Source organism: Episyrphus balteatus, chromosome 3, assembly GCF_945859705.1.
Source record: "Episyrphus balteatus chromosome 3, idEpiBalt1.1, whole genome shotgun sequence".
Lineage (NCBI taxonomy): Eukaryota > Metazoa > Arthropoda > Insecta > Diptera > Syrphidae > Episyrphus > Episyrphus balteatus.
In genome coordinates, this window is record NC_079136.1 from 54,971,780 (window position 1) to 54,986,152 (window position 14,373).

General features: G+C 29.1%; 1 protein-coding gene across 2 annotated transcripts in view; it reads right to left on the bottom strand.

Moving 5' to 3' along the window:
* The window catches only part of LOC129915312 (homeotic protein proboscipedia), an 84,380-nt gene extending 73,323 nt beyond the window's left edge, over nucleotides 1–11,057 (bottom strand). For both annotated transcript variants that reach the window (XM_055994799.1, XM_055994798.1), the window contains exon 1: nucleotides 10,573–11,057. In XM_055994799.1, the coding sequence (XP_055850774.1) occupies nucleotides 10,573–11,017 (445 nt within the window). In that variant the 5' untranslated portion in view covers nucleotides 11,018–11,057. The remainder of the gene's footprint in view (nucleotides 1–10,572) is intronic.
* Nucleotides 11,058–14,373: the final 3,316 nt, after the last annotated feature.

Consider the following 14,373-nt stretch of genomic DNA (forward strand, 5'->3'; position numbering starts at 1 on the left):
CGAATACTAACGATTTTTTTTTTTGACCCACCCTAATATATATATATTAATATTTTCTTTTTACTAAAACGTTTTTGTACATAAATATTCGTTGAAATTAGTTAAGTCACTTAGGACAAAGCCAGACATAAAAAACAGTTCTAAATTGTTAACGGTATTTCCCAAAAGTAGGACCTTTTTGTGACAGTAGTGTAGGTTAAGCCAAATTCGACAGATTTTCTGAAAATTTCTTATAACTTTTTACCGACTTCCAAAAAGGAGGAGGTATTCAATTCGTCTGTATTTTTGTGTGCGTGTGTGCGTGTGTGCGTCTGGGCGTCCATCTGTACATCGAGCTAGGGCCTAAACGGATGAATGGATTTGCTTGAAACTTGGTACAGATGATTTTTACGTAATTTCCTAGACCCATTTTTTAAATATTTTTTTAATATCTCCATTTTAACGCATACCTCCCATATAACGTTTTCGATGTATTGCAAATTTCTCGAAAACGGCTCTAACGATTTCAATTATTGATTCCAAAACAAACTGCGTTTTTAGTTTTTCTCAAAAAATGCGAAGAACGGAAATATGGCGTTGCCGTTTTTCAAAAATTGACATATTTTTTAAGTTCATATATTTCATCAAAGCATTAGTTATTTTATTTAAAATTTACAGAGATCATAAAGTATAAAATGTTAAAAAAAAATATTTTTAAAAACATTTTTGAAAAAAAAAATTTTTAATTTAATTTTTAAACTTTTGGTTTGTTTTTTTATTTTTTTTTCTACAAAATCTTAAATTTCCAATAGATATTTAAGATAAAGATACTGTGAACTACAAGAGCAAGTACGTGCGAACCAATTTTGATAATTCTTTTTGTATTGGAAAGCTGGTTCCTGCAGTGTGGTCCCGTTTCAATTCGTTCAGTTTTGGCCATAGAAACTATTAGAAACCATAAAACCCAGTTTTGATCTATGGAAGTCGGTTTTGTTTTTTGATAAAAATGATTATATAAAAATTAGTATTAGAACGGGACAAAAAGGTGGTGCACTTTCACAAGGACACAAAAAGTAGAACAAAAAAGGTATTTGTCTTCCTCTATTATGACTCGTGGATTCATATTTTAATAAACTAATCTTATATCTAAAAACATAAAAATTAAATGAAATATACTTCAAAAAATAATGTTCAAATTAAAATTAAAATTAAATTCACTTTCTATACGAATATGCATTCGAGTATGTATCGAATATGATCACAAATTATAAATAACTTATCGATAAAAGTATTAAATCCTAGTAAAGGTTAATTTAATTTCGATTGAATGGAATTCATTGCACGCTGTAAGGATTCATGTCCCCACGTGCCATAAAGAAATATTTTTATTTTTAAAGCTACTAACGATAACTTAAAGAAAATATAGCATCATCTTGTTCTAATAATACACCACAACTACACTACACTAAATAAAATAAATAGACACCACAACAATTGAAAGAGAACTTTAAATCTTTTGTATATTATTGGAGAAAACAATGAGACCAACAATGATATTTACATTTAATATCAAAATCAACTGTCTTTTTATATTTGTAAAACTTAAATGTGTCCCATCGTCAAAAGTGCTCCACCCTAAAGAAAATATTATTTTTTTTTAAATGCTGAAAATAAAAATAACCGTCAATGTCGCTGTTTTCAGTGACAGTGCTAATTTTCAAAATTTTCTATCAACTTTTACAGTTTTGTCGAATTTTTACCACCACTTAAAAACTATCTGTAGTTAATCAATATTTTGTGAGGACACATTAAAAATTAAGTTGCGTTGGGTTAGGGGACTTGGAAACTAAGGTCAACAAGGGATAACATTTCTTCTAAAAATTAAGACCTTAACAAAGTTTTGCATTATAGTGAATCGACTAGTTACTGAATGTTCAATGAATTCAAATTTCTTGAAACACTAAATTTCATGACAATTTTCTTTCAAACTTTCTTGGGTGGTGGAGACTAGGAATTTGGTTAACCTATAGGATAACAGAAAAGTATTATATTTACACTGGTTTGATTCTAGTGATAAGACATATTGCGAAAAACTTTCACTAGCGCTCATTATCAAAATTAGAAACCTATTTGAGTTTAAAATAATTAAGCCTGAGATATTATCTTAAAAATTTTCAAACCTTGTAAAGATTGGAATCTTACTTACCTACAAAGCGTAAAAAAAATATACCCATATTTATGCAAAATTCAATCAAAAATTTGTCCTCATAAAAAGTAATTAACTAGAGTAGCTATTTTGCCAATTATTTATTAGGTATTTAGTTTTTTTTTTTTGTTAAAGAGATAAATCCAATTTTATGGTAGGAAGATACAAAAATTTATTGGGAACATTAAATAAAGTTATTATTATTTTCTATAAAAAAAATCCAATCACAACAAATCATATGGAAACAAATTAAAAAAAAAAAAAACAATTAAAATAATACCTCCGCCCCAGGAGTTTTCACTGTTTCTCTCCCATCACAAATAATTAGCTAAATAATAATTATTTATTCTTGTCTCATTTTCATATAAATGTAGGTACAAATAATATGTTATTGCCTTACAAAAATGACGCTTGGTTTGTTTAAGTTCCCATCACACGTAGAAAACATCGCGAGTCTAGTTTGCGGCAATAATCTAACGTTGGCCTACAATTTGCTTCCGTTGGTTTTTTTTTTTTGATGATGATGACGATGATGATGAAGAGATCATATTTTTATACGAATACAAAAAAAATAATAAATAAATAAAAATATCTCAATTATCACAAAAAAAAAGTCTAAAATACATGACACCACAAAAAAAATAATAATACAACAATCTGTTTCATTTTCTCACTCTCGTACCTACTCTCTCTCATTCCCATTCATATAATAAAATAGACAACAAAGTTTAAAGCTTTTACTTTGCCGCCACCGTATTTGGTTTTACGACCATTTAATATAAACGAGTCGTTAACTTTCATTCATACGACTTTTCAGCAGCTCTAGATTGTAACAATTTTAAAGATAGCACGAAATAAAAAAAAGTCGTAAACACAAGAGTTGCTTGTATACAAATTTTGAATAATAAAACATTTGACTTTTGAAACGGAACTTTTTTTTTTCAAAAGAGGGTGCAACATTTTATTTTTGAATGAGAGTCATAAATTTATCTAAACAATTATCACTACAAGATTTTTTTTTTGTTTTTAAGTCAACCCCTAAGACAAGGGATGACTTTTATGTTTTTTTAAAGTTTTCATAATTCACTCTTCGTTTAACAAATATTTAGGGCTGCTTTAATTTATTAACTGAATGTGCGTTATTTCATCGGAATGTCTGGCCAAGAGAGCCAACAAACCCCTGAGTGTGTAACATATGCTCTCTGCAACCCTTATCAGATTTTGTGTTGAAAGTTGAATATTGATAATTTTTTTTTTTCGTTTTCATAAATGCACGTTTTGAAAAATCCAATATTTTTCAATATTTATTTATGACTCGTCATTCTCACGTATGTTTTCAATAAATTTTTACACAAAATTACACGTTGTGAATTTTAAAAAATATCCAGCACGCATATGCTGAATTGCTGACAGTTTGTAGAGAAAGTAGGAGGAAAGTTTGGAAAAGAGCAATGTTTTTTCAGCACATAATTTTTTTTTTTGTTCGTCGTGTGGGCGAGAATCGATTGCAGCAGAATGACGAGAAAAATTCATCATGAATCATGACGTTAGCATAAAATGTATATTTTAAAACGTAAAATAGATTTTTGTATAAAATTAAAAATTAGGGATGCTGCACTTTGTGAAAATGTTGAGAGTTTGGCATCAGGGTAAAAAATGTATACCCCCGCAGTGATTGTTGTTTTTTTGTTTTTGTATTATTTTATCGGGTGATTTCCGGTTTTTATAACCACGTAATGTCCTCTTCCTGGCTATCATGAAATATTCCCTGTGTTTATTTTTTTTCTTTGGTACTGTGGTTTGATGGAAGAGAGTTTTTTTTTCTGTTGGTTTATTTTAAAGGGGATGCATTTTTTTGTTCTAAGAATTTTATGACTTTTTAGCCAGAATATAAAGAATGAATAAAATGTAAATTTAGAAAAAAAAAGTTAAATTAATGGCCTGTGAGCTGAGATTTAAGTAAGATATAAAAAATTATGATTGTTACATAAAAAATGATGAGATGATTCAAGCCACAGTGGTTGAATTATGTTGTAAATGATTTTTTTTTTTTTTTTGTTTTTGATTCTTTGAAAGTGTGGAGTTAAAATTCATTTTTTTAGTGAAAAATGTAGAACAAACATATAAATCATTCGCAGTTCAAAAAGTATTGGAAACATTGTTATAGTTCGGAAGAAATGCTTTTGAAGAATTTTTTATACGTGTGGAAAGGTAACACAACTTTTTATGGAAAACAAAGTTGAACTTTAATTTCGATTAGTTTTCAAAATGTTTACGAAATACAAAATCCTTAGAATACTTTTTCCGTCAGAATTCATTCAACAAATCGCATTTCTCACGTTCTTGCTCTTATGAAAAAGTTGCTTAGAATATTAAAGCTTTTAAAATATATTTAATTTTATAAGAAGTTTTGTGAAAACTTTTAAAAAATAACATCAAATTTATTATTTAAATAAGAAAACAAAACATTTTTTAAAAGTTTTAAGCTACAAACCTTCTTGCAGTTTTATTTCTTAAATGACCAAAAGGTATTATATATCACTCTATTGTAAAAAAAAAAAAATTAAAATTACTTCAATTTCAATGGTTTTTTTTTTTTGATAAAAACTGAATTTTTGCATTGAAATAATAGAATTTCTTAAAGACTTTGGCAAAAAAGAACTTTAAACTTTTGCTATTTAACTTTCAACAATAAGGGCTATTGAATAAATAAAAAATAACTTTACATTTAAATGTTGAACTTAAAAAAAAAATAAGTTAAATTTTTTGTCAAAACTTCTATTAAAAAAAGTTCTTCGAAAATGAAATACTTTGTAATTTTTTTCATAAACCGTAATACATATTGACATTTGCTTATAATTTCAATTCATAATAGATGTGGTCAAAAATATTTGAAAATAAATATATTACGAAAAAGTTTTAAAAACGACATGTTAAAATTTTGTCTATAATTTTTTTTTTTTTTCAAAATCTGAGTTCAATTACCATTTTTTCAAAAGCCCTTCATTCAATTAATTTAATTTTCATTTTACAAATGTGACTAAGCTTCTAGCTTTTTAAAAATTTATATGTATATGTAATATTGTAGGTGTTGCCGTTGTGTTAAAATATTTTTTTTTTTGTGTTTGAAGTCAATTAGTACGAAAATTGCATCTATAGCTTGAACGATAGAATATTGTCCCTCACTCCTATATGTTTTTTTTTCCTTGAATTTGCTAGACAATCTTTTGGCATCAATTAATTTATGAAATTTAAGAAAAATTTTTCAAAAAAAAATTTTTTTTTTCTCAAAAATCTTCAATAAAATTTAAGAAATCAAAACGGCAACACCGGCAATTTTATATCTACAGACTTTAAAGTATTTTTAATTACCGAAGATTGAAAAAAAAGATCATCACAATCTAAGCTGTTCGGCCGGGTTCCCTAATATTGCCAATTTTTGAGCTTTAGTTACTCCACTACCCGTTTTAAAAACATTGAATGATTTTTTTTAATAAAATAATAATTTTTTTTTATAAATTTTCTTCTTTTACATTAAGATTATTTAACTGGTTTATACAATTTGAAATCAGTGAAGTCGTTTTTTCTATCCAAAAATTATTTTTTTTTAGAAATTTTCTTCTATTTTAACATTAAGTTTATTTTATTGGTTTTTATAACTTGAAATCAGTAGAGTTGTTTACGACGTAATCAGAAGTAAAATACTTGCTTTAATAACGGTTTTATTTCAACAGTAGGGCCTTCCACAGCACACGTAGTATTTTGAGAACAAAGACTATTTTCATTTTGGTCATGTGGCAAAATTTTGATTCTAAGAAAATTTCAATTTCTCCTCTAGGGTATAACCCGAAGCTCATATACACTCCTGCTCAAATTTAACGCACATCATATTTATCGAACACCATGCGGTTCCAATCACCCCTAGATTTGGTCCACAGTTCAGTCTGATGCACGATAATGCATTCTAGAGTGGTTTGAAAATTTCAAGATTAAAATATGCCACCCTTGAATTGACCACACAGATATTCGGATTTGAATTCAATAGAACATGTCTAGGAAATGTTGAAAAAAGTGCATTTGCGGCCGAAATCCACCTCCAAGCATTCTTGATCCACAGAAAATTGGAGTGAAAGAAAAGTTACAATAAAACCTTCAAATGTTAATTCGTGGAATGAATAGATGACTCCAATTTGTCATAAGCGCTAGAGGAGACAATGCCAAGAATTGAATAAAATTATTGGAAAGAACTGTCACGTGCTTCCATTTTTTAAAATTTTTTTTCTTAAAAAACAAAAATTATTTTAATATCAGTTTTCAGACCTTAAATTGCTAAATTTGGTTCATCTTTTTTTTGGTTGATAATACTGTTGCAGTTTAGCATTTTTTTGACTTGCTTAATAATAACCAAACACAAAAAAATACAACAAATAATTTAAAAGCCATTTTAAATAAGATGTAGGGGTATGACTAAAGAAGAAAAAAGTGTGCGTTAATTTTGAGCAGGAGTGTATGTACCAAATTTGAAGAAAATTGTATCAGTTGCTTAAGCATCAAAAGCGTTTTTATCATAATGGCATGCTTAATTGCTCTCTCGAGTTCGATTTATTTTATGAATTCTATATCGCAAGTTAAAAATTTGGTGTAGTTCATTTTGATAATATATACATATTTTCTGGCAGCCACGTCTAAAAAACAATATTCAAAATTTTTGTATGCTAATGGAAAGAGCAGTCGGGGTCAAAATGCCTTAAACTTAAATTCTGAAAACATAAAGGAAATCCCGAGAACATGGTATGATGCAATTCGGTACAATGAAGGATATCACTACATATAGAGAAGACAAAAAGAGTAAGAACTTTTTTTTATTCAAAACTGTTACTCAAAAATGACGTTCAGAATAAGAATAATAAATGGCATTTTTTTTATACAGTGCGTGTAAGTTAAAAATTTAGCTTAATAGATATCAGAAAGATGTTAGAACTTGAACTTTGGAATGACTTTTGATATTCAATGACAAAAGTTCGAAAACTTTTTCTAGAACTTAATAGACAAACCGATATCGAACAAACGAAGTGATTTTCGGAGTTATGTTAATCGGCAAGAGTTTTTTAACGGTGTAGTTTGGAAATAATCCTACCTATATTCTCTATCCACCTAGCTCTAATCTTTTGATTTGTACACTGAAAAAAAAACCAATATCATTTTAACATTTTTTAAATATTAAATTAAATATCTTATCAATTCAGCATAAAAATCAAAACAATATTTTTATTATAATGCAATATTTATATTTATAAAATATATTAACTTTTAGTAATGTTTTGTTTCATTTTAAGGAAAAAAAAAGAAAATACTTAAATTAATAAAAAGGAAAACAATATCATTATAATAAACTGAATAAAATTAAGTAAAAGTTGTTTTCTTTGCCCTGAATTTTATATGCATTTGGAAAACAATTTCGAGTAAAACAATATTTTATGTATGTGTAGGCATGAACATCACAATAATTATAAGAGGAGGTATTTTTTATGTTAAAAGCAAATATTATTTCAGCGGAAAGTTCTTATAAACGAATACATTTGTTTATCAGAATAGAAGCGATATCTATGAGTTGCTAACAAATATACATATTTTTCTATTTTCTTTGAACATTGAAAAATAGTAAAAAAAAAAAAAAAAAATAGATCCTCCATTTACAGTTACTCTATGTATTCCATTTCAATTCCAACGAAACAAAAGAGCTGATCAGCAAACTTGATAAAGAATCGAAAAGGCACTCAATTGTTTATAATGTTTTATTATAAAGTTTTTAGAATTAGTTTATGAATTTTATGTTTTTAAATATTTAGAAGTACCTGGTTTGTTAAACTTTCATTTTATGGGTAGAAATTAGCTGCAAAAGCTGAACTTTCTAAGTCTTTCTAATTTTTTACGTTTCGTGTTGGAGAAATCTATAAGAGTGTGTAGTGATGATAATTCTTGATTTCTATTTTATTTTAAATTTAAAAAAAATCAACTAAATCTGCACATACTTACATATTTTTGTTTTTAATTTGGTATAGCTAATTTAAATAGCCAAAATTTAACAACGAAGTCAGAATTATAAAACGTTTTATCAAATTAATGTCTGTAGATATTTACTTGCTGACTGATCTCAATTAAAAATTTGAAAACAAAAATTCCCAGGATGCCACTTTACCACATACGAGCCATATACGAGCCATCAACCCCTAACTGTGCTAATGTCGTTACCTGGTGTACATAAAAGTACCGAAAAATGACGGAAGTTGGGCTACCTTAAAAATTTTGCATCACTTCGAATCCTCTCAATCGTAAAACTGCAACAGCAGTCAACATCCTATAACAGGATTGCCTTTTCCCATTCGAAGGATTCATCTCTTTTAAACATAACATCAGTATCGGTCAATCAGTCAGTTGCGGTGGGAATCGAATATGGTGCGACTGGTGAATGAATGCAACACAAAATGCACTGTGAGCATGCGCACCACATAGACAACTGGAGGACAGGTTTATTTTCGTAGATTTTGACAAATGAACCTAAATAACAGGTTGTGATCGCATTCGAGATGCTTGCTGCTCGAGCACTTGGATTCGGTTAACCTGCGTAGCCTTGATACCTCATTTATCACCACTGGACGGACGGACTTTGACGTAAGAGCATTTCTTATACACTGAAAATAATAAATTTCGTAAAATTACGAAAATCGTTTCATACACTACATTTTCGTTGGCCCAACGAAACTTTCGTTGGCTCAACGAAAATATGTAATTTTTCGTAATATGAAAACCTTCATCAATTAATGAAAACGTTTCATACACTTTTTCTCCCTTTTTAGTGCCAAAAAATCCAATTCAATGAAAAGATTCATCAATTAACAAAAAATTTCATACTCATTTTAAAGAATAAAATTAAGAATTTATTCCTTACTTTATCAAAGTTTTAATTAAGTAACGAAAAAATTCATTAACTTATGAAATTCAACATTAACCATAAACTTATGAATATTCTTCATAAGCTAATGAAATATTACATTGGCTTATGAAAAAATACATCAGTGAACGAAAAAAAAAATCGTTGCCTTACAAAAAAAAAAAAACGTAGACTTGTGTGCATTTCTGTTTTAATGATTAAAAATTTAATCTTGTTGGATATAGTTCACATTAGGTTTTTGTTTAAAAATCTATGTAAGTTGAGCTGAATATAAAAAATATTTGCGTTTTGACAAGGTGTCTCACGATAAGTCAAAGTGAGCTCCACCGGGTCGAAACGCCAATTTTTAGTTTGGACTGTATTAAATTAATAATTTAACAAGTCCAATAAATAAATACTATAATCTACAAAAAAAAAAATTAATAGGTACAACGAAAAGTTTCGTTAGCTAACGAATATTTTTTCGTAATTTAATTAAAATATTCATAAAATTTACGAAAAAATTCGTTAGCTTACGAAAGTTTTAATTAAATTTTACGTTAATCGATGAAAAAATTTCGTAAACTGATGTAAAACTTCATTAATTTTCGATCAAAAATTTTTAGGAAAAATTTCATTAAAATACGAAAGTTTTCGTTAATTGATGAAGTTCTTCATTAACGTATGAAAGCCATTTCGTTGAGCCAATTAAATTTTTCATCGGCTGAAAATTAATTAAATTTTCGTTGGCTCAACGAATTTTTTCGTTGTATTTACGTAAGGATTTGGTTCAGTGTAAATTACGCCCCGGACGTCTGTCCATCATCGGCTCTGATATGTTCACTCACACACACCGCACTTGCTTGTCGATGGACAACGACGACGACGACACTCACCGAACCGGCTAAAGAAATCAGCCCCAGCCCATCACACAGCTTGCAACTACAATTCAGAGAGTAACAGAAAATTGTTACAAATGATCGCAAATAACATGTCTTGGGAGATGCGGGGTTCAAAGGAGCCCGCTTGCACCAGAGCAGAGACTGGATGGAGTAAGGCCGGCGCCGACTCCGCCGCCGTTGCTGCTGCTGCTAAAACCACCACACCATCACCAATCTCATCATCACCGCACCAAACCAACAACCGAACCGAATGCTGGAACGGTTCGTGGTTTTATATTTGTTTCATGCAAGCGTAAATGCCGTTGATTAATTATTTTCATTTCGAGGCACGCAGTTTTATGAAAGCAATTCATCTCAGCGATCAGAAATGCCATGGTTTTGGTTTTGGCTTGGACTGACTCCCATGTCTCAGAAGGCTCCCATCTCAAAAGTTGACTTTCAACTCGGAGAATGGAAGCGTAAAGATTGCGGTACAAATTGGTTAGATACACACAAAAGATACAAAGATACACTTCTTATTTGAAAGAATAAATAAAAAATAAATAAAAACTTACCTTGATTGTTGTTCTTTCGCGATGTCTTCTTTTCCTTCATCCAGGGATATTCAGGCACCGAGTCCATGCTGTCGACCGCTTGCACAACCGGATATCCGGGAGTGCCGACCATTTTGGGACTCTCCGGACTCAGATGATTGAGGAACTCGGCCATCGATGGCTGAGAATTGATGAAGCCACTTTCGGTGCCCATCCAGTATGCCGTATCGGCGCGTTTATCACAGTTTGGTGCCATTTTGTTGTTGGGTGTAGCATTACCAATGCCACCTCCACCGCCACCACTACCACCTCCGGAGACAACGACAGGCCCACCTGGGGTATTGCCACCGAGCACGACTGGTGGTATAATTGTTTGTCCGGTTTGAATGTGCAAGGGATTCAGCGGGGATTCGGATTTTATTTGTGCTCCCATTTGGGGGTCTAAACTACTGCAGACTTCTTGCATTTTATTATGAACAAAGTGCACTAGAGATTAGTTTTACCTATTTTTTGTTTTGTTTTTTTTTTTTTTTTTGCTTGCTGCAGTAAATTTTTTAATCAGTCGAATTTATATAACATTGAGCATTCTTTTTTTGTTTTAGTTATGACATCTTTTTCATTATTGTGAGCGGAAATTTTTTATTTGACACGTTTAGACCTGGAAGAATAAGAACAAAAAGCAGATTAACAATAGGGACATTTAAGATAGTAATCCAATTACAGAAAACATATAAATTATATAAAATATTACTTGATATGTTTTAAGATAATTTCATGAATTCGAAAACTCTATCACTCAGATCAAATTTAAAACGTTTCTTATTTTAAGTCGATCAGTAGCTCGATCGGTGATGTTTAGCGGGCTCGTCAGGCGGCCCGTCAAACGATGAGCGTCAAACAATGAACTTATTCAATGAGTCATTTAACAGAGCTATGATTTTGGATTTTTGAATTGGAGCTGAAATTAAGCTTGGTCTGCACTCTACCCTTTTAACATAAAGTTGCACAATTTCGACTTGCTCAAAATGGCAAGTATTGTTTTCGTATCAAAAAAAAAAATTGAAGTTTTAATCAAAACCATAACTATTTACTTCTCTGAGTCATTGTTCCCATTTCTAGTGTTCATATAAGTGGACGGATTTTCCTCAAATAGAGTACAATTTGATTTTTTTTTCTTCAAAGTCAGTTTTTTTATTTTTTGTTTTTTATTATCTCGATTAAAACATGCACTGAGGAAAAAGCCACCATAAGACAACATAAAATCAATGAAAACTACATTGATTTAACTATTATTCGGAATGATTTTGCGTTGAAGATGAACATTTTAAAATCAACGTGGAAAAAAGGTTAATTTTTGATGGTTTCGTATCTTAAAGTCCCATAAATCAAAGTAGTTCATCTTTGAAACAAAGACGTTTCAACTTCAATTTATTTTTTCCCTCAGTGTGTAACTCACATACAAAGTTTTCGATTTATTGAAATTTTCACGGAAACGACGTGACGTCAACGATTTTGATTAAATTTTGCACACGTAACAATCAAAGCAATTTGTATTTTCATTTTTAGTTGTTCTCAAAACAGTCAAATTGTTGCTATTAGAAATATGCCGATGGCGTTTTTTGCTTTATTTAGGCTTTCACGTATATTTTATAGAGAGAGATAGAGAACAGTATTTATTCAAAACTTGATATTGTGTCAACAAAATTAGGAAAAAAATAATTCTATAATAAAACGAGAAGTTCAATCGATTTTATTAATTTTGCATGCTCTTTTTTGTTAGTAATATTAAGTAACCGAATCCCTTTCAACATAATACCATATAAATTATTTGAATAATGAACAGTAACGATGACTCTAACTTATTGATTTTAGTTAAATTAATTTTAATAGATTAAAATAAAAATAAAAACACCTTTTAATTTAAGTCAACAAAATTTATTTATTTGGATGCATTTCGACCGATGCATCGGTCATCATCAGCGACACTACTTTGTAATATAGTTGTCATAAACAGAAAACTTTAAGGAAATAATTACATAAATTACACCTACATGAAAGTTAAAGTAGTAAAGATAATTGATTTTAAAAACATTACATTAGACTAAAAAATGCATCCAAATAAATAAATATTGTTGACTCAAATTAAATGGTGTCTTTATTTTTATTTTTATTTTTATTTTTAATTTATTAAAATTAAAATTAATTTAACTAAAATCAATAATGCCATATATTCCTTTTGGATAAAAAAAACTGTAATTGCCTAAGCGTCATTTCCAAATTTTGTTTTGAAAAGCTACAATTACTGGCAAAACAAAATCTTCATAAAATTAATTAAACCTTTGTAATAAAAATTACTGAAATTTTGAGTTACAAAATTTTGGAAATCGAAAAAAAATATATTTTTTTTATTTTCGCGGAATTTTGAAAAACAAAAAAAAACTTTTAAGGGGGGAAATCCCTCTGATTTTTTTTATTTTTGCATTATTTTTTTGTCGCCTAATTAATTCATTTATCAACCGAAGAAACTTATTTCAGTGGTCTTAGCCTTAAATGAAGCCTCAAAAGTCCGTAGATAGTCCCTAAACCCATGCGCTCCGAACCTTTTACAGTACGAAAATGAAAACTTTAAACTCATTTTTCTCGGAACGCGTTTTTTTCCGCGCCGTGCAAAGTAACTCAAAAACTAATAAAGCTATCGACTTGAAATCAAATTGTAAATTACTCGTTGATTCATTAGCCATTGCATGAACCTAAAAGTTCAATAAAAATTTTACAATAAATATTTTTTTTAACAATTTGTTCATAAAAAACATTGTGTTTTTTCGTTTTTTTGGTCTCTAATTTTTATTCTACACTTAAGTTTACTAAATTTGGGTTCATGCAATGCGTATAAATATATTTTATTAAAAAAAAATGTTGTTTTTGATTATAAATACCTAACTTTCTGAACTCGAGGCGTCAACTTTAAAGAGCTTTAGAGCCGCCATTTTGTTTTTTTTTTTCAAAAAAAATTGTATCAATACTTCATAATGTGAATAATATCAGATACTTTTCCAAATTTCAATAAATACTTTCGGTTTTCCAAAAAAAAATATTGAAAAAGCTGTCGTCCAGAGGCTATAAAAACGAAGTTAATGGAGCTTAAAAGCATTACAAGCTTCTAGGGGAAAAACTGCAAAAATCCATTCCAACTCATTCCGAGAAAAACGCAATTTTGATTTTTTTTCACAAAGGCACATCATTTATTTATTTTTCTAGCAAGGCTTAAATTGGTTTTCTATAAGAAAATTAAAATATACCTAGTTTTTTTAAATGTTTGAAGCTTATTCTCTTATAAGATTAAAATCAAGTAAATTGAATGAATTTTTTTCTTAGAAAAAATGATCCTCAAACTCGTGATTAAAAAAATAATAACACAAGCAAAATTAATAACACTCTGTAAGCAAAAATTTTTTTGAGACAAGTGCGCTGATGACTGTTCCCCCCTATTTCGGACCTGAGAAATCGATTGGCATCATTAGTTTTTCGATTTATCGGTACGACTTCGAACATAATTTTTTTCGGAAGTTGTTTCAATAATTTTAAGTATTTTGTTTAACGTAATTTTTCTTGTTTATATTGCTATTTTTTCTGCTTAAAACGTTATTTGCTACCAGCATAAGGACAAATAAATAATTTTATGCAATTAAGTTAACAATTTAACAAGTTTTCATTGAAAAAATTCAAGAAATTTATATTTGTTTGCATTAATATCGTTTTGTTATGTTTTAGTGGAGTAACTAAAGCAAATTACAGATCCAATTTTAATAATTTCTGTTCTTA